General features: G+C 38.5%; 1 protein-coding gene across 6 annotated transcripts in view; it reads right to left on the reverse strand.

The window, feature by feature from the left end:
- SGMS2 (sphingomyelin synthase 2) overlaps window positions 1-25,968 on the reverse strand; it is an 84,974-nt gene that overhangs the window by 15,676 nt on the left and 43,330 nt on the right. For 2 of the 6 annotated variants that reach the window (XM_027062008.2, XM_027062007.2), the window contains exons 2-4: window positions 5,815-6,002; window positions 4,677-5,380; window positions 882-999 (exon numbers count right to left, since the gene is read on the reverse strand). In XM_027062008.2, coding sequence (XP_026917809.1) covers window positions 882-999; window positions 4,677-5,131 — 573 coding nt within the window. In that variant the 5' untranslated portion in view covers window positions 5,132-5,380; window positions 5,815-6,002. Of the gene's footprint in view, window positions 1-881; window positions 1,000-4,676; window positions 5,381-5,481; window positions 5,771-5,814; window positions 6,003-6,204; window positions 7,894-25,968 lie in introns of those variants that run through there. The other 4 variants (XM_027062006.2, XM_027062005.2, XM_027062011.2 and 1 more) reach the window with 3 other exon arrangements.

Here is a 25,968-nt window from a genome sequence, read left to right on the forward strand (position 1 = left end):
CTTTCTTCTACATCCATATCCAACTTATTAGCACATCCTGTTGGCCTTACCGTCAAAATTCATCTTGAATTGAATGACTTCTCCTCACCTCTTGCCACCACCACTGAAGTTCATTTTCAGTGGGCCACAAAGGGCCTAGGGGACCCAAGGCCTGTCCCACCTCCATCCTTTCCACCTCTACTCAGCCACATGAGCCTCCTGACACCTTTTAAATCTACTGTGACTAAGCTATTTCCTTGGCTTAGGGCTCCCCCCAACCACATGGCTCACTTCCTTATCTTGTTTCCTGCCCAAATGCTTTCTTACTACAGAAGCCTTTCTGATCTCTGTATAAAGTAGTACCTGTCCTCAGCATCACTCTTACCCTTACTCAGCTTTTCTGTTTTTCATCTGATAGCAACCTGACATATCATTATGTGACAAGGTGTGCATTTATTTCTCAGTTGTCATCCCCCAACAGAATATAAGCTTTAGAAGAAGAAAAACTTTGTTTTGGTCATTGCTGTTGCTACAGTGCTGGCCTGGTGCAGAACAGGAGCTTAATACTTGAATGAATGAACGAATGAACGAATGAATGAATGAATAGGTAAATAAGAGGGCAAAAAAGCAGAGTTGAACTTTTAGTTAACTAAAACTTTTAGTTAGTAGAAACTAAACTAAACACTGTAACTTTTAGTTAGTAGAAAATGAAAGTCTAATGTGCAAAGATACACATTTTATGAACATATTTAAATTTCTTCCCCCAAGTCTAAAGAGAAACAAAAACTATATTAGATTGCAGTTAACACATATGAAAGTGTCTAAAGAGCATGTCAATAGGGAGCAGGTGTTCAATAATCGTTTTCTTCATCTCCTCTATATGGTAATTCAGAGGTACTTACCTTTGGGGCACACTGGAAATGCATTCCAGGCACAGGGAGAGTAGTAACATACATTGTGATACAGCGATACAGGTATAAAGTTCCAATGATAAAAAAGAATCTGCGCCCCACAATTGACCTAAAGGAAAAACAGGGGTGGGGAAAACAAGTTTACTTGTTGTTTCTGCTCCTAATGCATTATCAAACAACGTTTAACAGAATAAAGAATAATACAGAGTGGCATTAACAGACCAAAGTTTCACAGCTCAAAGGCTTATTTGTGAACTGCCCACCCCTGCAATCCCATGGAGAGGCCATACTGTAGCTTTCAGAAACAGAGGTTCACATATTATGATAATTCTAGGTGGGTTGGGACCCAAAAGGAGTGTCTGTGGGGAGTGGGGGAGTTAAAGTTGACTCAGGGTTCTAGACAACCACCTCTCCTAAAAAAGTTACTCTTTGTGCCAAAGAATTCAATGAACTATGTTTTCAGTCAACTCACTGCATTAATAAAACCTTCTCTTGAGAACATATCAAGGTATAAACGAGCCAGTCACAGAGGAATTAACTAATGAGCCAAGGTGATACTATATAATTGGACACATAGGGAAATGGGACAACTAATTTAACCTAAGTTATATAAGCAAGGTTTATTTGGAGACCATCCAAAAGGATTTTCACAACTTGAGCATGAACTATTTTGTCTATGACTATATAGATTTTTAGAGAATTAAAAAAAAATTTTTTTTAATATTTACTTTTGAGAGACAGAGAGAGACAGAGCATGAGCAGGGTAGGGGCAGACAGAGAGGGAGACACAGAATCCGATGCAGGCTCCGGGCTCCGAGCTGTCAGCACAGAGCCTGACACGGGGCTTGAACTCATGAGCTGTGAGATCATGACCCGAGCCGAAGTCAGACGCTCAACCAACTGAGCCACCCAGGCACCCCAATTTTCAGAGAATTATATTTTGAAACTGTCCGAAGTATCCTTGTGCATTTACGGGCATTTACCAGTGAAGCTCTTAACTGATGAGTTTACCCTTGTTTTATTCAACCTTGATCCAAAAAAGCAATAAATAAATAAATATCCCACAAGTCCTTTTATACTTTCGATTTTTTGGTGGAAACTGATATTAGTCCCTGTCCTGGACCACTAAGTCCTCACTCCAAGGCAGTGGTTCCTAGAGGGTGACTCTGAGCACACCTCAGGAATCCTCCACAGGGGTAGGCCCTGCCTGCTCGCACCACTGCTTCACGGGTATCTGAATGGGCTTTGAGGGTTCCGAGTGTCCTTATGTCCAGTTGAAGATGACAACTCATTTTCTGCTATGCAGTTAGGGGTGGGTCTATAAACTCTGGGCTCTGGGGGTTCAGAGATGGGCGGGGTCCATAAAGCCCCTAGAATTGCTAATTGTGACCTCCCTAGCACATAAACTGTATTACTCCAGGTCCCCCATTTTCAGAGCTCTCAAACTTTCAAAACTAATACTGATCAAAGACTTCTGGAAAAATAGGCAGTTTCAGGTATGTGGCATACTTTTAGTTTTCTCCAAGACTTTCATCTGATGTGGATCAAGGTCTAATTCAGGTAACTGTTAGGATTTCTAACTTACAGAATTATGTACAAATGTAATTTTAGTTGCATGTTTCCAGTAACTATTTTAAGAATATTCCAGGGTTTCTGGGGTCAAAATATAGAGAAGAAAAATACCTAGACTATTAGATGAAAGTATTTATTTAGTGCAAGGCCATTTATTTCAAAGGTTTGCTATGCTAACTATGCCTTTTCAAGTACTGAAAAGGAATGGGCGATAAACAGTGCTGGGTCTCTCCATTTGGTTAAGTGAAAAACAATTCATTCTTTGCTTCTAGCTCAGACCCAAAAAGTGTTGAACTGTGTGCTTCATGCTGTTAGACAAGGTGAAGTAATAAGCAGGAATTATTATGAGTCAATTATACTCATTCCAGCATTCTGAGTTCAGCTGTACTCAGAACTGAAAATTAACTTAGAAGGTAAAATGTGCACTCTGCAACCTTATTTAGAAAAATAACTAGAGCTAATGTTCCCCCCCCCCCCCCCCGGTTTGAAGATGCTTTAACAAAGAAGAGCAAGTAGGATTTGTCATTCAGCCAGGATGTTCAAAACATGTTACAAAAATTATTCTACTAGTTACTAAAATACATGATACAATTTTACCTCAAAAGTGAAAAAAAATTAGTATGATTTCCCCAACAAATTTCTGATGATGGGTTGTGACCAAAATGGTGGGTATCATTAAAATGTGTGGTCATCTATGACATGGTAAAATCTCAGGTGGTCATGGAGAGGCAGTGCATAACAACTCTTTAGATGAAGATTCAAATAAATTGAGACTGTACCTCTGGATAGAAGCCAGCTACTTACCAGACCCTGGAAAATATCTCTTTTCACATATATACAAATAAAATGTTGGCCTAAATTAAAGGAGAAAGCAAACACCTTTGGCCTATGCAGGCTCTCTTATTTTCAGTGTCAATTGTAGAAACCAGAAAGAGAAACACTAAAGTTCAACAAATGTATTGTTTGCTTTTGGCATAAAGCATACCATAACTAACAACTTTGGCAGCAAAAAGTTCTAGTAAAAGGCAGTTGATGGCTATCTTTTACTTACACATATTAAAGAAAATGTTTAGGAATGACTTTGGTTTGTAGAATAAGTTTTCAAAACTACAAACTTGAATTTGGGGAACTCTTCAGCAAATAGAGACTGAATTCTTCTATTCTCAAAGCAACAACCAATGGAAAGAACAATATGACATAAATTTTTTCTTCTAAAAATGATCTTGTGGTATTAATGTGAAAATCCTATTTGTGAATTTTTGAACAGTATGTATTGACTAAATATATATTACATTTTCAAAAGCCTCAGTTTATGAACAATGCTTTGATCAAACTTATATTTTAGTGATTTAATTGCTAGAATCTTAGTAGAGAACAAATCTCCGAAGGATAAATGAAATGAAAAAGGGAATTGAGGGGCCTTGTTTTTATGGGCTAGCAGCGAGATTTCACAGGGAAGCAAAAATAACCACTTCAGAGCTATGTCCTATTTTTAAGTGTCTTTAAAGCAAAAGTACCTGGCTTCCTACTTCCTGATTGCTCCTGTTTCAAAACAAGGAGACTGAAACCAGTGAACTAAGAGCTCCTTTGTGGTGCCACGGGGGAAACTGGACAGTGTGTTTACTTTAGAAGTCTAAAGCCCAAACTTCATAGACCCACATCTAAATTCAATTTCTAAAACTCTTGTGATTGGATTCCCAATAGGCAAAAGAAAAGGAAATGTAAAATTTGAGAACTCCTGAATAGAAGCAAATCTCAAAGAACGCCATTGACTATAGACCAATATAGTCATCACATTATGAGTAATAAGAGAAAAACACTTCCCAGTCTACTCCATTCCCCACCTGTTAAAAGCCTAAAATAACAAAAGCATGATGATGTGAATGTTATTCCTTTCCAAGCCTCTTGATTTATCATTCAGATACCACAGTACCAAGTTGCTTAAAATCAGGAACTGCACCTTACATTCATCAACTCTGAATCACCAACCACAGCATATCTGTAATGTCCTCATATTTGCCCCTTTCATACACAGTTGCTCAACAAATGCTTACTTATTCAATAAGGTAGATCTTTGGATGGCTTCTTGTCATCAAATGCCTGGCTAGGAATGAATTTATCGGACAAAACTGAGGAAGACAATTTCAATTATATATTTACTCCCTTAAATACAAGCTTACGGCAAGTCCCCCCAAAATTATTAGACCTACTTACTTGTATCTCAGAAACAGCCACTGGGTGATCCATAATCCAACTAATATAATCCCATTTATTTCTGATACAGAAAATGCCCATTTTACCCGATCAATGTAATCAAAAAACTTGTCTGGTAGCGGAGGGCTGAGCTCCTTGGGAGGCACCCTTTCGTGCACAACTGTGATCATGACGGTTGTTAAGACAAGGTTGAAAAGAGCGTACACAAAGGCGATCCCTGTTTTCCACCACTCCAGGGGAAATTTGTTCCTTGATTCAGTGGGCATAGCAATTTGGATATAGTCCGGGTACTTTTTGGTGCCCTTTCGCAACCCATTGGATAAGCTCTTAGGTTTACTGTTGCCATTTTTGTTTTCTTCTTCAACAGGCTCGGCAGGTCTTGTGTAAGTATTTGCGGGATCATTGGTTTGATTTTCCATATGTTCCTCGAGTTTTGCTGTCTCTATAATATCCATGGTCCCCCAGTCTTCAGCTCAAGAAGGAGATGGTAAAGTTCTTGTTCTTTGTGCAAACTTAACTTTTTCAAATCCCTCTATTTCCGAGATCAACATGGACTCTTATAACTAACTGATTTTGTTTCCTAGCACAAAGTGAAGAAGGTGGCCATCTGATTACTGTTCCTTCCATGCAGCTACCTGCTGTACACTCACCACCTTCAAGAAAGGAAGCCAATTTTCTTTCTCCCAAAGGTGTTACTCACCCACCTGTAAAAAATAAAACAAAACTACGTTCAGAAACGGTGCATGTCCAATTGTTAACCATCCAAAACAAAACAAAAGCATTATCAAAATAAGGAAGCAAATACCAAAGCCATTTGCTTTATAAATATATCATAAGAACATGGTGAAAGGTGTTGAGATGGAGTTTATTTGTAAAATACTGAGTGGTCTTATCTTGGAAATCTTGTCTCTTTCTGAGCTGATGTCAGTATTAATGGGAACATTTTAATAAATCCCTTTAAAATCTCTTTAAATAAAAATCAGGACCCAACTTGGCAAATACTTCATCAGACACTATTACTTGTTGCTAACCATGAAGTCACAATAAGTTAGAACCTCTCCAGAGACCACATCATTCTTTCCTAAGACTGTAGCTTTTCTGTGAACCTGGAAGAATAAAAAACTGATGAGGTGCTTACATGCATTGAATAATCGTTACTCTCTTCACTTGTCAAAGACTCAATTTTTTATTTCCTGGAGTCTTCTTAAACGACCACTTCTCAGAACAGATTCAAGAACCACATATGCAAGGTACTTAAGGTGGCATTGCCTCAGTTTATCCTTTTATATTTAGAGATGCACACCACACATCAGGAACGCGGACAGCCTTCAAAATAATACAGTGAAAAGACACACAAAGCCTTAGCTATGTTTTCATTCAGGGAACACATTCCACTTGTTACTCGAGAAAGATAAAAATCCTCCAGCTGACATGCTAAATTAGTAAGGAACCACATTTTGAGGCAGCCGGCAGAATTTCTACCGCGCAACAGAAACTGACACCCTGGGGACCAGCTCCAGGCACTTACCACCGCGACACGGAGGAGGAAAGGGTGCCTTCGGCGGAGGCTCCGCAGGCTTCAAAGAGCAAAGACTTCTTCACAGCGCAGAGCCCCAGCACCAACTCTTTTATACTTGCTAGCAACACAGCCCCAGCTGTTCTCAATTTAGGAAAGCAGTATTTTAGTCGTGCTGCAGAACCCAGCCACCTGAAGAGGTTTTCGAACCTCGTAATTAGTCCCCACCCTGAGTACACTGCACAACTGCAGCGTAATTCTTCACATTTTAAAGGGCTCCCTTTCAGGGGAACTTTAGGAAAAAACAGGGAGGAGGAAAAACTCAAAGCAGGACAGCTAAACCTTCACTTAATGAAAGAAAGAGGGAAAAAAGGTAAAATGGCACAGTCAATAAGTACAGGCAATATTTGTTGACAGTATGGATAGCAAATAGATCAACCACACGCCTTTATTGTGCACCTGAACACCTCAGCACCGAGGGCGCGACGCAGAGGCAATTAAAAGGAGTTTATTAAAAAACATGCCTGGCCTGAGCATTCATCCAAAGAGCTTGCAGTCTGAGGAGACAGAGCTCAAGTGACAACAAAACTACTGGGGAAGACAGAAAGGTGTACTGTAAAAGGAAGGACAAGGTGATCACTAGATAAAAACATAGTTTTAGTTGTATCTCTGCTCCCCTGACAAGCTGTGTCTACAGAGAGGCACTGTCCACTTCCAGGGAAGTGACGGCATAAGGTGACCTGGAGAGAAACGGATGGTCACTGGACGACGGACACAGGCTAAGAGGTCTCACTGAGAAGCAGACATCTCACCTTTCTATGGTCCCTGTGAAAAGCCCCAAGCACTAAAACATTAGAGCAGGATGAGAAAGGACCAGCAACCCTGTGTGGAAACTGGGATTGACAGAGATCCTTTGTAGAACCCTAGCACAATGTTGTGGGAAGAGTAAGTACAAATAGCAAAGAGATGTCTTGTTAAAATATTTGCAAAACCAAACTTTGACAGCCTGGATTACCACTTCTAATGGAGGTGCCAAAACACCAACTCAGTCGTTGCCTGTCTCTTTTCACCACATCTAGGCTAATCCACTCATAGTCTCTTGCCAAACTCATCAAAATTCTCTCCAAGTTTACTACTCCACATCTGCTCCTAGCCTGGTGTTCATATGTGAAAGAAGCTTGTGATTTTGAAACCCACGTCCACTGGCGATCTTTATAAGGTAGCTATCCAGTTCTAGAACACAAAATGTAGAACAGAAGAAAATCCAATTAGTTACCTGTTTTATTTATTTATTTTTTTCTAAGAGGAAGCACTCAGCCACTCACCTCATGGGACAACTGTGAGGATGACTGAAATAATTAATCATAAAGAGCTTTGCACTACTGGGAGTAAGAGCACTTGGTGTGTGCAAAGCCCATTTATCGTCATTAGTAGCAGGATTGATATTTTCCTTGGGATTTCATTAAGAAGACTGAATATACAAAGCACATTCATCCTGTGTCAACCAATTTTGTGACACAATGTCACTGAGATGATGACTACAAACATATTCATTTCTATGGTGATCCTTTGCTACCAAGTAAGTATCTGGGAAAGTGACAAAAACCACAATAGTTTCGATGGACAGCAATCCCATTGGTTCATTTGTTTACGGTACTATGCCAGAGCACAAGGCAGATGAAACCTTTCCAAGTCCTTACATTGCAAAATACCAGAAGTTAACCTAGAGAATATTAAAAAAATTTTTTAAATGTTTTAAATTGTTTAAATGTTTTTTAAATGTTTGTCAAATTACAAGAACACATTACTACTACTACTACTACTATTTAGGGGGTGGGGGGAGAGCACAAGCAGGGGAGAAGGGGAGAAAGAATCCTAAGCAGGCTCCACAACCAGTGCAGAGCCCGATGCAGGTCTTGATCTCACAATCGTGAAATCATGACCTGAGCTGAAATCAAGAGTTGGACGCTTAACCGACTGAGTCACCCAGGTGCCCCAAGAAAACACATTATTAGCTTCTGTTTTATTTCTGTCACCTCTATTCCATAAAGGGTTTGATATGACCATATTCATACATTAGTTATTCCCCTTAATAATCTCAATAGGATTTGTCTGTGTAATTTGACAAAACAATTCCAAGATTCACACTGGTAGGTATTAGGTTATATATTACATAATACTAGGGTAATGACACTGAGTTATTCTATTTTGAGTTTATCCAAAGGAAGTAAGAATGTACACAAAATATTTCTACATTTTTTTAAAGTTTATTTATTTATTTAGAGAGAGTGTATGTGTGCATGCTCCAGCAGGGGAGGGGCAGAGAGAGAGGGAGAGCATCCCAAGCAGGTTCCATGCTGTCAGTGCAGAGCCCAACATGGGGTTGATCCCACAAATGATGAGATCATGACCTGAGCTGAAATCAAGAGTCAGACGCTTAACCAACTAAGCCACCCTGGAACCCCTAAATGTATGTTTTCAACAGTCATTGATATGAGAAAATTGAAAATAATCTAGTATCCAAAAACAGGGGGTTAAATGAATTATGGTTATCTCACTATCATAAAATACTATGTTTTGATGTAGTAACTATAAAGTGTGAGACAAGCATAGATATATTACATAAGAAGGATGCAGTTACCCAATTAAAGACAAACTTAGATCTGAATAGGAGATGGAGAATCTCAGTAATTCATCTCAGAGGTTATGGTTTTTAAAAACTGGGGAAGGGGCCATGTGACAGATACTCAAGGCTATCAGAAAAGGTATGGTTGTCAAACTCATGATGCACATATCTTCTTAACAGTCCTGACCTGAGGCTCACTGATGGCAGCCTGTAGTGGAGACTGAGTATAGACATGAGCTCTTGTCACAGGGCTTAGAAATGCACGGCTTACTAGATCCCTATGGCAGCCTGGTTGTGCATTTGTAGTAGTTAAGAAGACAAGACATATTAAATGTGTAAATGTAGTTTAAAAATTAAGGAAACTTATCTGAGTTTAAAAATGGGTTTTAATGTTTAAAAAGAGGTCATCTATTAAAGAAAGAAGTTAAACACTGATGGAAGGAAATGTGTTTTTAACATCTGCAAATTGGAATTATGAATAAAAGAAAATTTATACATTCAGCTTAAAGTCTTAGGAAAAACTAGGTCTTGAAACAATTTTAACGAATGGAAAATCAGTGGAAAGAAATACCTGATAAGTTTCTTAACAGACATAAAAGCTTTTCAGACTTAAAAACAAAACAACTCAGTTGTCACCATAAAGCCATTAAAAAGTCAAGTTGTAGAATTAAACAGCCACAAATAGTTCTCAGAAAATGCTACTTACCTAATTAATCCTCATAAAACCCTAGGAAATATTTTAAAGAAATTGAGGTAAAGTGAGATGCTCAAGGCCAGACAGGGAGAAAGAACAGAGCCCAGATTAGAACCAGGAATCCCTGACCTCAGGAGCCTGTATTCTTAATGGCACATCACCACCTCTGGTGCCATTATGTTAAGAGGTCAACAATATAGTCAGGAAAAGAAAAGTGACAACTATGAGTTTTTAACATTTTTTTTAATGTCTACTTATTTTGGGGAAGAGAGGGAGGGGCAGAGAGAGAGAGAGAGAGGATCCAAAGTGGGCTCTGTGTTAATAGTGGAGAGCCTGATGTGGGGCTTGAACCTCGAGATTGTGACTTGAGCCAAAGTCAGACACTTAACCAACTGAGCCACCCAGGCTCAAGCTTATTATTTTTATTTTATTTTTATTAAAAAAAATTTTTTTTAAACATTTATTTATTTTTGAGACAGAGAGAGACAGAGCATGAACAGGGGAGGGGCAGAGAGAGAGGGAGACACAGAATGGGAAACAGGCTCCAGGCTCTGAGCTGTCAGCACAGAGCCCGACGCGGGGCTTGAACTCACGGACCGTGAGATCATGACCTGAGCTGAAGTCGGATGCTTAACCGATCAAGCCACCCAGGCGCCCCTTATTATTATTTTTTTTTAAATAGAGATACATAAATACTTAGGAAAGTCCTCTAGATAACATCAGAGGCATTTTTAAATCTCCGTTATTTTGCAAAAATTTGTATACACTTAGAGAAAATTTCAATATATAATTCACCCCTCTTGTGACAGGAAGAACAAAGGAGCCAATTAAGTATTTCCCATTACCCCTATCTACCATTTAACTATAGTTGTTCCTAATAAACTAACTACCATTTGAATTTATCATATATCACTTTATGTTAATAAGATCCATTTTAGCTAAGATATGTCGTGCATATAAAGTTTTTTCAGAGATCAAAACACCTTACCTTTTCCTCTAATCTTAGAGCTCAGCTTGTATAAAACTCTTCCCACCTAAAATGGGCAAAAGTCCTACTATGCTTGCAGATAATGAAGGCATCTTATCAATCATGGGATTCTATTTCAGAAGCACTAACAACATTTTCTGAATACTGAGAACTGAAAAGAAGATCTATAATTTACCAATAAATTATCATGTATTTTTGTGAAATACTTTCTCAACAAAAGTTAACATGAAAAGAGTCCTTGGGGCGCCTGGGTGGCGCAGTCGGTTCAGCGTCCGACTTCAGCCAGGTCACGATCTCGCGGTCCGTGAGTTCGAGCCCCGCGTCAGGCTCTGGGCTGATGGCTCGGAGCCTGGAGCCTGTTTCTGATTCTGTGTCTCCCTCTCTCTCTGCCTCTCCCCCGTTCATGCTCTGTCTCTCTCTGTCCCAAAAATAAATAAAAAACGTTGAAAAAAAATAAAAAAAAAAAAAAAAGAAAAGAGTCCTTATCAGAGCTTTATAATAAGTTTTTATACTGCCAATGGGTCTATATAGGTATGATGATAGACTTAAAATTAGGGAAATGGGCAGGCTTTGTAGGGTGACAGCATGCTGGGAATGGATCTGGGAAAATATTTTTTTTTAATTTATTGGTTTAAAAAAATTTTTTTTAACGTTTATTTATTTTTGAGACAGAGAGAGACAGAGCATGAATGGGGCAGGGTCAGAGAGAGGGAGACACAGAATCTGAAACAGGCTCTAGGCTCTGAGCTGTCAGCACAGAGCCCGGTGCAGGGGTTGAACTCACGGACCACAAGATCATGACCTGAGCCAAAGTCGGACACTTAACCGACTGAGCCACCCAGGCGCCCCAAGAATTTTTTAAATTTAAAAGATAAAACCGAACCTCTAAATTTTGGGAGAGATAGCTTGGGTAGAGGACAGATGTTTTGGCTTCTGGTACTGATTTACTATCCTTCATGAAGGCAGAGTAGACATCAGTTCAGTTGTTATAGAAGAAAGATCCAGGATATTGCAATGGTTGCCTGGGGCTGCTGGTGGGAATGGAGAGTGACTAGAAACAGGCTGCAAGTTTCTTTTGGGGGGATGTGAAGGCCTTAAAGTAGAAGGGATGATGGTTTCATAGTTCTGTAAATTAAAAAAAATCATTTAATTGCACCCTTAAAACAAATGAGGTAGGTATGTATGTATTTATTTATTTACTTTAGAGAGAGAGAGAGAGGCAGAGAGAGGGAGAGAATCCCATGAGGTGCAAAAAGAAAGGAAGAGATGGTGAGAAGTGGGGCTTGAGCTCATGAACTGTGCGATCATGACCTGAGCTGAAGCCAGGTAGGTACTTAACTGAATGAGCCACCCAGGTGCCCCACAAATGAGTTTTTTACTATGTGGGTAATAATGACCTCATGAAGCTTTTTAAAACAAAACAAAACAAAACAAAACAAAACAAAACAAAACAAAACAAAACAACCACAGACTGTCATGCTAAGTTCTTTCTAAGGAACCAGAAAACCAAGGACTATCCCACACTCATTATATTCCTGACTGACGTATCCCTGTCAAGGGTAGTACTTACCAACTGAGGACTTCTTTAGCAGTGATTCCGCAATACACATTTCTAAGTTCTCTGCAGACAAGTTCAAGAAGCAACCAATGAAAATCAAACAGCTTAATAAAATCTGTGTAACCTGTGCTCCAAAAAAACCCTTGTAGCTAAATAATATAAAGTGACCAAAAAAAGATGGATTTTTCTCTAACAGAATTAATCAAAATTTACTGAGTTTATTAAAAGAATTAAAAAAAACGGTCCATTGTTTTTCTCATTAAAAAAAAAATTGGGGGGGGCGCCTGGGTGGCTCAACTGGTTGAGCATGCAACTTCGTCTCAGGTCATGATCTTGCGGTTCAGGATTTCAAGCCTGACATGGGGCTCTGTGCTGACGGCGTGGAGCCTTCCTGCTTCAGATCCTCTGTCCCCCTCTCTCTCTGCCCTTGCCCCACTTGCATACTCTCAAAAATAAATAAAACATTAAAAAAATTGGTCACTTTGACTGGTGGGGTAGATAATTTAATACTTGTTGAAAGGAATACTTATTTACCCAGAGCAAATATTAGCTGTGTCAATTAGAAAACCGTAAACCGTGGCACTGGGAGCATTTCACAAGAAGGGATCATCTCCAGGCCATAGTGCAGCAGGAGAGGGGGAGCAGTGCGTGGCCTGTATTAACTGTTTCTGACTTACCTGTGACACAATAAAGTGCCTTCACTAAGATATAACTAGCAAAATGTTCCATTGGATGTTTCAAAACCTGGCTTCTATTTCCTAGCTGCTATTCTTTTTATTGCCAATGGCTGCAAAATTCTGATGATCAGATCTGATTCCAGTGTATATTGAAAAGACAAAACTGTCACCCTGGGGTTGAGACTGAAGTTCTCCAACAGGAGTTCTCCACTCAGAGAGCTGGAGTCACAGGGAAAGACAAGGTGACAGTCTGCAGTACAATGTGGAAGGTGGGGTGAGGCGAATAAATGAGTGAATGTGTAGATGGACAAGACAGACAGATTGGGAACCTGAAGACAGAAGAAGGCTGTAAATCGAGGTCAAGGACTAGGAAGTATTTAAAATAATTCTTCAGTTTCCTTTAGGTATACTGTAAAGCAGATGTTCTCAGAGTTAAGGGGTAGAGTCAGGGACACATCACGTGCTTTGCCCAAAGGCTGGCTTATGCTTGCCCCAAACCCATCTCCCCACCTCTATTCTGGATACATCTAGGAAAGCTTAGAGAATTTCAGGGGGGTAGGGATAGAGGGACTCCCCTGGTGGTTTCTTCTTTCTTTATCTGGTGTTTTTAGTGTTTGGTAGAATGAGGCTAGAATTTTCTACTTCCCACTCCTCTTTTCTGAACTCACTGCCAGCAAAGTATGATATGTCCATGGCCTCAGAGAATAAGCTGAGTTGAAGTCTTGCCTTTGTGTCAAAATGCTTATCTACTTTAGCATATGAGCAAAAGAAAGCCCCTCTCGTTTAAACAGACGTTTGCACTCTTAATAATCTGAACTGTAATTATGTCAATTCACAAGACACAGGACAGACATTTGGTCACTAGAATCATTCCCCCTGTCCCCCACCCCTACACCAGCACTACCTGCTGCATGTTTAACCATCAAACAAAAGCAGCCAGCACTTATTTAGTATAAATACCCTGGAGGCTTTACCAGAAAGGTTAAATCTACAGCCTAACTAAACAACAGTGATAATCACCTGTTTCTACATTCCTATTCTTCCTTATATACCCCAAAGATTTATACACCTAGAAACCGATTCTCTTGGGTTTTAATACTTACTACTCTGCAACGGGCGCACAGATTACCTATTGAAATGAGGATGTTTCTGGAAACCACAAAAACTCCATTTAATAGTTTTAAAATATATTAAGTCTGCAATGAGAGCTTCTATTTCCTAAGAACAGTGGCTGGTCTAAACGAAAAGCAGAAGTTAGGGCCAACAATTTCACATAGTCTCCAGACCACACAACATGTTCTAAATATCAGAAGACCTCATTCTAAGTAAGTAAAGAGATCACAGTCAACAGTGTATTTCCTCATCAACGAAATAAAAAATGTTCTTAGATTTGGAAGCATATCTTATTTTTGGAAAACCATGATAAAAAATGAGAAGGAAACAAAGAATAGCAATTTAATAATTCTCTACTTTAATGGAGCTTCTTTATTCCATGCCCTTCAGGTTGCTTAGAAATACACCTATTGAGGGATGCCTGGGTGGCTCAGTCAGTTAAGCATCCAGCTCTTGATTTTGACTCAGGTCATGATCTCACGGTTTCTCTGAGTTCAAGCCCTACATCCAGCTTTCTGCTGTCAGCACAGAGTCCGCTTTGAATCTCTCTATCCCCCTCTTTGCCCCCATCAGCTCTGCTCTAAGAAACAAATAAACATTTAAAAGAAAAAGAAATACACCTATTGATTTCTCCCTCTACCCCACTGTGACCTCACTGTGGGGATACTTTATTCAATTTCATAGCCTATTTAAATGGGTATTTAAAAACAATATCTTGAAGCTTTCCTTGCTGTTTACTAGAATCTCACCACTTTGGGATTTGAGTGAAATCGCCTGTAAGCAAGAACGACAGGAAGGAGGTAAGTGATCTTGCTCTAGTGCAGAGGCAAAGGTGAGGCTTTAGGAGCGACATTTAACCAGGCACTTGCAGTCCGTACACAGTGTGGTAACAGAGGAGAGCTGATGCTGAAGAACAGGAAGCTTACTCAATCCCCAGCACTGCTGGAGAAACGACACCCAGGTACGCTCCGATACAACTTCCTCGTACAGGTCTAAAGTCTAGAATCAGACGTTTTGATAGGAATCTAAAATATAACAGTTATTGTATTTCTGCTTAGTGCTGTGCCAATAAACAGGTTCAAGAGTTCAAGAAATAGCTTAATACAACTGGAGAGATTTTGGGGGGAGCACTTCCTGGTAGCAAGAATTAAACATCGAAAAATTAAGGAGCTGGACCTTCAGCAGGTTTGCCCCATCTGCTTGTTGCGATTTGGGTGTGGTGTTACATAGGCTTCGGGAGAGGGCAAAGGTGTGTGGGGAACACGAAGGCTAGGTATTTCTTTATGTTTTTAAGTCCTTGCTGCAACCCACCTGGGTTCCTCAAGGCAGGGCATGGTTTTCACTATAAGGCAAAGGAAACAGACCACAGAAGACCCAGAAAGGTCTGTATAAAGCCTCCGTTTCTCATTTTCTTATGCCAACCACAAAGCTGTTCTTTTGCATGACTGGCCGAACAAGCCACTGCTTTCAAATGGTATGAGACTATAAAAAGCAATACTTTCTCCAAAGCCATTAAGGTCACTATATTTGGCTCTAGTTTCTCTCAGAATTTAAACTGCTATGTTGTATTTAAATACATTATTTGTTTCTCAAAAGCACTTATTTGACCAATCTGCTTGTAATCTAGGATTTTGTTACTGCAAAAAACCTAATAATGATGATTTATGTTTCCTAATTTTAGGTCTCTGAAGAGGGAGCCAGATTTCAAACCCAACCTGACACAAGGATTAGTACACATGGGGGAAAGGCAGCAAAAAAAAAAAAAAAGTAACTTAAAAGATTAAAATCTTGAATCTAACAATGCCATTTTAACAATTTCAAGGAATGCAAGGGACTGTTATATTGGTATCTGAACTATATCTATAAAATGTTTACCTACTGAATTTTCACTTGTCCTAGTAAATTAAAGAAGAAACTATCACAAAGTGTTCATTTCTGTAATTGTTACCAGAAAGTTTGCATATTAAAAAATTTTTCATTTGAAGGAAATAAATCTGGTTTAAACACCATAATATTTGAATATTATTTTAGTAAATATTAGTGGCTAAGTATCTGAATACTCAAAATGACTGCCAACCGGCATGGTGTGAGAGGGAAAATGAGGTTCTTCAGAACTAGGTCCCGATGCCTGATGTCTTCAGTGAGAGCAAGTGATCCAGGAACCTTCAGCTGCATCAAAATGTTTTGACACATTCCTCCCTCAAAACAGGGAGACAGCTTAGTCAAGACTTTTATTCTTTCCATTTGTGACCACGTGCATTGGTTCACAAGTTGCAAAGCAAAGTTTCTAATAAACAAATGTATCTTTTGTTGTCTACTGAAGGTACCCAGGATGGAGTGTGAGCCCCTCCCCACAAAGCGCAGGGACTGTGATAGAATAAGGACCACAAAGTAGATGATATACACCACTGATTATGTAAGGTCCTTAGCCAATTGCCCATTTCTTTTCAGCAAAAATCTAGAACAGGATACACAGGTCTTCTTTTGTATTTCTTCTATGTATACCATAACATGAGACATTTAGTTCCAACACACCTAAGCTATGCCTCCAGGAGATAATTAGAAAAAGAGGGAAGAGATTGGAAAAGAAAAGGGATAGCAGAAAAAGAGTAAGAGTTTTTACAATGAAACCTGAAAAGAGAAAGAGAATATGGAAAAGTATAGACATCAGGGCTGCACTTAAATGGCTCTTAGGGGCCCAGAGTAAGATTTATTCTGTGTAAGGGTGGTTTATAGCTTGGGGAGTGAGGAGAGGCACTGGAAGGGAGCGTCAATCCTTGTTATCAAAAGCAGGAAAGCCCTGAGTATTTGGATGGAAAACCAAACTGGCAGGGACTGGGGGGTAGGTGCTGCAACCCAGCAATACAGTGTTGGAAAGTCTGGGGACTACCTATACTGGAATATTACTACCATAGTAATTGTCAACATAACCACAATTAAAATTTATCATGTAAAAAAGGTCAGAGATTCACTTAGCAGAAATTATTATACAGAAAATAGTAATTATAACATAAATATAAATAACTTCTATATAAATAATATATAAAATATTAATTATTCTTTAATCCAGGCTTCCACCTGGGGGTTTGGCCCTATACTTTCTTTGTACATTAAGTCAGCTGTTCATTCTTATATTCTGTATGTTAAAGCCAGGTGATTACAGGACCCTGATTGTGACAGTCCACTGTCAAATGTAGTGGGGAGAGCATAGAAGGAAGGGGGACAGAGAGTATTTTTTTGCTGGGCTATTCTCTGGGCGAGTGGAGAATGGGCAGGAAAGGAAACACAAGTAGGGGATAAAACTGCTAGGTCCTGTCTTATAGCCAGAACTCATTTCCTTAATTTCTATTTGGAGCTGATTTCCCCCACACCTCCTCTGACATATCCTGGGCAAAAGAGTTCCTGCATCTAAGTATCTCCCAATTACTAGTAACAAAAACTTCCTACAGTATATCTCATTGACAGATTAACATACAAACTTCTACCCTATTGTCATCTGTGGATAAGAACAGTGGAAAGTTACCTTCAAACAAAGTCCGTTAAATTATAATTTAAACTGTAATTGGAAAGGAGCATAAAAATTGCAATGAATGTCTGGTAGGATCATAAATTGGTATAATTCTTTTGAAATTCTGTCTCTTTTTAAACATGACAAGAGCTTTGTTTAAAAAATATTTTTAATGCTTATTTATTTTTCAGAGAGTGAGCAGGGGACGGGCAGAGAGAGAGGGACAGAGGATCCGAAGCGGGCTCTGTGCTGACAACAGAGAGCCTGATGTGGGGCTCGAATTCATGAACTGCGAGATCATGATCTGAGCTGAGGTCAGAAGAACCAATTGAACCAACTGAACCACCCAGGTGTCACTTAAACATGTCAAGAGCTTTAATAATGCTTACACCTCTTGACATAGTAACTCTACTACTGAGAATGTATTTTAGAACAAGTCTTAATACAGAAAAACATTATCCAAAAATACATTCAGTGAAACAAAAATCGAAATGTCTACAGAAGACATTTAGAAGCATCTGTGAAGTACAGTAAAACATATGTAATACATTAAATATGCATCTAAATGTCCACAGTAGACATTTTGAAGCATCCATGAGATACATTAAACTTACTGTTTAAAAAACAGTATATTATTTTCATAAAAGTGTAAATGTATGAATTTTTAAAAACCAAGTCAATAAATACACCAAAAGAATATCAGATGTTAATGCTGATGGTGAGATTTATCAATTATTTTTATTTTCCTTTGTACTTTATTTTCTCCAAATTTTCTACAATAAAAGTACTCACCCACATATCTAAACACAAAAATATTTTCAAATAGTTTATGAAGATTATGTTTACAATTCTAACGATCAGGAAATACAATATGATTTCAGTAATGTAAAGATGTATGTTATATTTACATAGAAAAAACCTGAAGAAAATATACCAAATATTAATCCTGCTTGATGAATTTAAGATGATTTTAATTTTTTCTTTGTTCCAAGTTATATTTTCCACTTTCCACATTAATCATTCTTGTAATCAAGAAAAAGCTGATGGCTATTTTAACTATAACAGTATTGACAGAGTTAATAGGGAGAATGTGTTTGTTTTTAAAAAGGTATTTTGTTTTGTACAATTCCAAGTATGTAAAAAATGCATGTACAGAAAAATCAGAGCACAAGTACACTAAAATATTAAGAATGATTGTCCAAGTGGTAGGAGTAGGAGATTTTTCTGCTTCCTACATTTGTGTGCAGTCCACATTTAAAAATGTTTCATTACAAACGTAACATTTTATATCTAAAAGTACCTGAAACCATGTATAGTTGTTGCTGTTGCTTTCAGGGAAGTAATTACCAACTGAAATCTTTTTATTTCATGTCTTCACTCCCTCAATAAAGTGCAATAAAAAATACATGTCTACAAAGTCGTGTGTGTGTGTGTGTGTGTGTGTGTGTGTGTTTTAATTTGAGAAAGAGAGAGAGACAGACAGACAGACAGACAGAGGGAACTCAGGCTGGGGAGAGGGGAGAACGGAGAGAGAGAATCCCAAGCAGGCTCCTGGCTCAGTTCTCAGTGCTGAGCCCAACATGGGGCTGGATCCCACAACCCCGGGATCATGACCTGAGCTGAAATCAAGAGTCAGAGTCGGAGTCTCAACCTACGGAGCCACCCAGGCGCCCCCACAAATGTCGTTTTTAGACACACCTGCATCACTGCGGCTCCTTGGCAAAGCCTGGTAAACTAACAGCTAGTTGAATGGTACAGCCCTAACTTGACATACACACACAATTAAATTGGTGTTCAGTTAGTGTCAACTTTCAAAAAGAGACTTAATTGTACTGAAGCGTGATACCTTCTGCAGGGTTTATTTGCAACAAAGGAGGGAGGACTGCTTTATAAATTTCCATATAATGGATGTCACTCAATATTTCACAAAACAAAACCAGTCACTAATTCGGTTTAGTTTCCCCAGAATAAAACTAGCTGCCAAGTAGCAGAGAATGAGGCCAAACTGGATTTGATGGGGAAGTTGGTTCAGTCAAAAATGCAGATCCCCAAGCCCTCTTTTCAAATATTGGTAATTTTTGTGCACTGTGGATGCTTTAAGCTTATGTATTTTAAAAACCTTTCTCCTGATATTTGGTGGACTTTTGCTTCATTGTACTCATTATCAGTTAATAGTTTTTGTCCTCTGTTCTGTGACAAAACTTCAGAAATAACCTGAAATTGCCAAATGATCATTAAATAATGTTTTTCAAAACAGTAAGTATACCATATATAAAAGTTACTTTTAAAAATTCAAAGAATGATTGGAAACCTTAAAAGTTTACAAAAACCCATAAATCATACTAATAATCCCAAATACTACAAAATTCTAATTCCATATCTTCTTTTTAAAAAAAAATTATATTAGTGCTTTTTTCCCTAATTCCAAAAGCTAGATATTACACTTTTTAGAATTACTTCTAGGAATTTATCTAAAGATACCAGCATAAGCATGAGAAGATTGTTTTCCAAGTCTACTCAATAGAATTTTTGGGCAACAGATGCACTTTAAAACTCAGAACTTTGAATTTCAGAAAAACTTAAGTATAGGCTATATTAGGTCACACAGCTCACCCCTACCCCCTTGGCTGGATCGGGGAAACACTAGATACTCAAATATTAATATATCTGAACCAGACATATGAAAATATTCTCATTAAGTTGGGTAAATAAAGACTATAAAGAGCTTCTGGATAGTTCAGGAGTTGTGACACCAAGGGTTACTGAAGGGAGGAGGGAAGGCAAGGAGAATAGGAGAAGGGAAGGGGAGGAAGAAGGAAGAGGGGAGGAGGGGAGGAGGGGAGGAGGGACAGATAGGTCAGGAGGGCCTTTAGTTTTTAGAAGTTTAGTTTTTGAAAATACAGATAAGTGATTCTGGACCTGTAAGACTGCAATCACACTGTCCATCAAGATAGGACTGGTTACATGATAAATAGGTTTCATTTGTACAATAAAATACTATCATACCATCATACAACATTAGGTGAAGAAAGTAAGTTGTAAAATGTTTTCCATATATAGCATGTTTCTTTATTGTGGGGAAAAACTGTTCTGTGTGTGTAAATAAATCAACATGGCTACGAGACAGGTGATATTACATGGAACATTTACGTTTTACCATTTTGTATTGAAAAAATAAATAAGCAGCATGTTTTGATTTTATTGCCTAAAAAGACAACGATAATTACTCATTTGAGGGTATTTAGTGTTTATTATAGGAAATGCTGTAGGGATGCCACAGTTTTAAAAAAGTCACTTCCCCCACAAGCTTATACTCTGTTGTGTACAAAACAATATAAAGATTAAAATTGGGGACGTCTGGGTGGCTCAGTCAGTTAAGGGTCCGACTTTGGCTCAGGTCATGATCTCACCATCTGTGGCTTTGAGCCTGGAGCCTGCTTCAGATTCTGTGCCTCCCTCTCTCTCTGCCCCTCCCCCACTGTGTGCGCTTGCTCACTCTCCCGCTCTTTCTCTCTCTCAAAAATGAATAAATATTAAAAAAAGATTAAAATTGTTACGAAAAAGTGTTCACTTCGGCAGCACATATACTAAAATTGTTATGATGAAAAACCAAGATGAGGCAAGAGAGTAACAGGAGGGTTATCCAAACTAGAATCTCTGGGCTTACGAGGTAACAGTCAATTTAAACATTTTACATGAATACTCTTAATCAGAAAAAAAAAAATCAGTGTATCACCAAGTCAAAGGTATATCAAGAACATCTATCATCCATCCTGCTGAGATCCAATTAATATAAATAGCTCTAAGAAACCTGTGCAAATCAAACTTTTTAAAATTAAAAAGGGATTCCACTGGAAATGCTCCAATAATTAGTCAATTATGGATTTTTGCCTTTGAGTTTTTTCCATTTCTAATAGACCAAAATAAAACATATTTGTTTAATATTCTAATTATATACATCACAATGGACTTTTATTTAATTGATCGCCCCAGTGTTGTCTTCTAAGAAATGTTTAACCCACATGAGGCTTTTAAGAAAAGATTAAGGATGCAATATTATAATCACAGGAAGAGTAAAAACAATTATGCAGGAACAGAAAGGTTGAAGGTAGCAAATACCTAAAGAGGATTTAGAATCCAATTAGACTTACAATGCAGAAACTTTACCATTGAATCCTAATAGATAGGATAGAAACTACGGATATAGAAAACTTCAAAACCTGTACCCCAAGTCTAGTGACCAAACTCAAGCAATACTCAAGGGTTAAATATGTAGTAACTGTTACTACACTCACTGATGAAAGCCTGGAAGGTAAGGCAAATACATGGGCAGTCAACACAGAAGGCAGAATTATTTCTGGCCTTCCGTTCTGTGCAGAATTTGGCTCTGAGTGCTAAGGAAGGTAGCAGCAGAGAAGCCTGGCTACTATTCTCAAGGGATTTTTTTGGTTAAGTATCTCCCCCCAATCTTCCCAGACAGAAGTGACTTAAAAAGACCAAAGAGCAATAAAAACAACTTTTATAAATTAGATTACAGCCTGAAAAAACATTTGAAGTTTAGTAAAACCATATATACCAGATAGAAGTACAAGTGAAAAGAAAATTCAAATAATGAACTTAAAATGGGGGAAGAAGACTGGAGATGCATGTGCGTGTGTGTGTGTGTGTGTGTGTGTGTGTGTGTGTGTGTAATAAATGTCACAGGAATTTTAAGTCTATGAAAACTGAAAACAAAAGTTTTAAAAAGTAAAATAGTTTTTTTTTTTTTTTTTTAATAAATAGCCCTTTAAAAATGCCAAGCCCCACCAGGTGTTGTAGGAATATTGTACACCTGGAACTAATATTACACTGTATGTTAACTAACTGGAATTTAAATATTTTTAAAAAAATAAAGAAAAACAAAAATAACAAGCTCCACAAATCAGGAGTGAATGGAAGATCAGTGAAGTAGTTATTCAGTTTAGCAGTGGTCTATCCTTGGGAGTAAACTATGGTCAGAATTCTTTTCTACAGAGTGAAGCAGATTTAGAAAAACACAGGATGATTAAAAGCACTGAACATGAACATGATGCCATGAGGTAGCCAGGAAACACTATAAACTCAATGTTCAATTAGCATCAGGAAGCTGAAAGATGTAATTCCATACATAGTCTTATTTCTATTAAATCTAATTTTCATTGATAACCCTACATAAATAGAAGTATTTGGCTATAAATAATCACCTGAAATTGTTTTTTAAAATATACTTTTGCTATCAACAAAATACATTTAAAAAACTGAAATAAAGTAACAGGCTAGAAAAGAAGTTTGGTTTCTTTTTGTTTTCCAATTTGGGTTTTGTTTTGTTTCTGCTTCTAACATCTCCTGTAGCATAATCTGCAGCAATAATAGGAGATTGGGAGCCCATTTCCAGAGCTTAGACCGAACAAGAGCAATAATTACATTCTGGTTCACATGGATCTATACTTTAGAGGTACATCTTAAAATGTCAAAAAGGGGGGTGCCTGGGTGGCTCAGTTGGTTAGGCGTCCGACTTCAGCTCAGGTCATGATCTCACAGTTCATGAGTTCCAGCCCCGCATCGAGCTCTATGCTGACAGTTCAGACCCTGGAGCCGGCTTCTGATTCTGTCTCCTACTCTCACTGCCCCCGCCCTGCTCACCCTCTGTCTCTCTCTCAAAAATAAGTAAACATTAAAAAAAAATTAAGAATGTCAAAAAGGATTATGGGTTGATGGGGAGCACTGAGAAGAAAAGAGTTCATTTGGGGGGGTTTAAGTGTGCGATAAACAAAATCTTAGCTATCCTCTCAGCTTCTAACTCCCTCCTCTGCTCACTGACAATCACTGTAGGTCCTATCCATTTTAATCCTCCTCCCATCACCTTAACTCTGCTTTCTCCAGCTTAGTTCAGGTCAGAAACATCCTGACTTACACAGGGCAGGATATCAATAGCCACAACAAATTTTAAATGGATTAAATCCATCCACCAAAAAGATACCTAAAAAAAAGAAAGCTGATATAGTGCTGGGAGTATCAGGCACCACTTGTATTTTGTACTATTAAAGTGAAAAGTGAAAACATTGAGAGAAGGGTTCCCTAAGAAGATATAAACTCAAGGGGCACCTGGGTGGCTCAGTTGGTTAAGTGTCTGACTTCAGCTCAGGTCATGGTCCTGTGGGTTTGTGAGTTCGAGGCCTGCTTCCAGCTCTGCGCTGACAGCTCAGAGCCTGGAGCCTGCTTCTGATTCTGTGTCTCCCTCTCTCTCTGCCCCTCCCCTGCTTGCACTCTCTTTCTCTCAAAAATAAATAAATATAAAAAAAAAACTAAATGGAGACTTGGGGAAAGGGGACACTGGGCTCTGTAACCTCACTGGGCCAGGAGTACTGTACTTGACAATTCATTTCTGGGTCCAAAAATTGTAGCAGGAAAGGTTTTTGGAGGAAATGACATTGACACTCTGAGACCTGACACATGAGAGGCAGGTATGTAAGCAAGAGGGTAAGGGTGAAGAGGCTGCTAAAAAACCCCACTCTATGTAAAGGCCTGATAAGAGGGCATATTGCAAGTAAAGGGAACAGAAGTTAAGTAAATATTGCTGGGAGCACAGGATTTAGGGAAAGGGAAAAACTCATCCCAAGAACAAAGCCTGTAAAAGGCAGGCAGAGGCCAGATTACAAAGGTCCTTGTAAGCAATGTCAAATGTCAGGACACAACACCCTCTAAGAAGCAGTCTTGGACAAAAAACTGAGATAACTGAGGAAAGGTGACCTGACTGGATATTTATTATTATGGAAATTATGTTAATTTTGTTTAGAAGGAACAATGGCAGTAAGGTGTTTTGTTTGTTCTAAAGAGACCCTTTATCTTAAAGAGGCATACTGAAATAGGTACAGATGGATGATGAGATATTGGGATTGCTTCAAAAAAATCCAGGGGTGGGGGGGATGATGAAAAAGATTTCCTGTGACAGTTGTTGTAGCTGATAAGGTTCACCACACGGTTGTCTCTACTTTCAGTATAACTGCTTGAAATGGTCTATTGTAAGTTTTTTTTAAAGTCAAAATAAGCAATGGATTTTGGCCACAGAGAGCCATTTAAGGGCTTTAAAAAAGCCAGTAAAGCAGGAAATGGGCTGGGAACAAAACCAGAGAGAGAGGGACAGCTGCTCAAATGGTCAGTGGTCAGTCCTTCCCCACAGTGACTGTGCTGCTTCAGTTTCTTCTTGGGGAAGATTCTGACTTTATATCTTTTTTTTTTTTAATGTTTATTATTTATTTAGTTTTGAGAGAGAAAGAGAGAGCACAAGCAGGGGACGGGCAGAGAGAGAGGGAGACACAGGATCTCCCCAAGTCTCCAGTTAAAAACAAGTGCCTATTTATAACTTCGGGCTTGTTAGAAACTAACCTTCCCTTCTGGGGTCCTTTGTGTCCGACATTTTCACAGTATGGTTACTATTCTTTACATCTGCCTGTTGACCTATGTATTCATGCATAATTACTACACAAACCTCTTATAAATGGTGTTCTATAGATGCAAATCAGATTTTGCTTCAAAATTTGCCAATTGTAAGAAAATCCAGAGCATTTTAATTAAACATTCTATTTAATAATCATAAAGCCTTTCAAATGTGAATTACATACTTAGTCAATATCTGGGTGTCATAAAGAAAGCTTTTATTGGGAAAAGTATTTTACAAATATGTATTTTAAACAATTTTATCAACATTATGATCATGCAAAGCTAGCTGGGATTTACCCCTATTATGCTAGATTCTCTCTGCCAAGAAAATAAATATTTAATTAATAGTTTAGTTAACGCTAGGTTGGAATATTTAAGTGTTGAAAATTTTTTGAATTTGTATCCTATTAATGATTTAAATTTATATAGTGTAGACTTGAGACTAAGAGCGGTAGCTAACACTTATGTAGTATTTATTATTTCCCCAAGACTATTCTAATTGCTTTACTTATCTTATTTAATCTTCACCACAACTCCGATCGGTATTATTATTACCCATATTTTACAAATGAGCACATAGAAGTTAAGTGAATTAGCCAAGGTCACCAGCTACTAAGTAGTGGAGCCAGCATTTGGTACTTACATGGTTCTAATTTAGTATGTCATTTTGCCACTTTTTGAGAAAAAACATCTACAAATGAGCACACGGCTTCAGCAAAGAAAAGGAAATGTGAACCCCTACCAAATCTGAAGAGCCAACCATAGAGATAGTAGGTTCTCATAGCCAGATCTCCTCTGCCACTTCCTCTTGACACAGAGTAAAAATGTTCCAGAGTCAAAGGGGAAGACCTGACATTTCCTTTATAGCTGTGACTCCCACGCTCGGTCAACTCACCTCCTCCAACTTTTTCATTTTTTTTCCCCCAAGTAGGCTTCACATCCAGCATGGAGCCCAGTGCAGGGGTTTGAACTCATGACCTTGAGATCAAGACCTGAGCTGAGATCAAGAGTCAGATGCTCAACCATCTGTGCCCACCCCCCCAACTTTTTCATTTATATTCTCTTTGAGATACAGGGGACAGAAATGCTCCAGGAAAGCAGAACCAGGTCAGGTTTAGTTTGTTGTGCTAAGGGTGGAGAAGGGCCATGCATTT

Source organism: Acinonyx jubatus, chromosome B1 (genome assembly GCF_027475565.1).
Source record: "Acinonyx jubatus isolate Ajub_Pintada_27869175 chromosome B1, VMU_Ajub_asm_v1.0, whole genome shotgun sequence".
NCBI classification, from domain to species: domain Eukaryota; kingdom Metazoa; phylum Chordata; class Mammalia; order Carnivora; family Felidae; genus Acinonyx; species Acinonyx jubatus.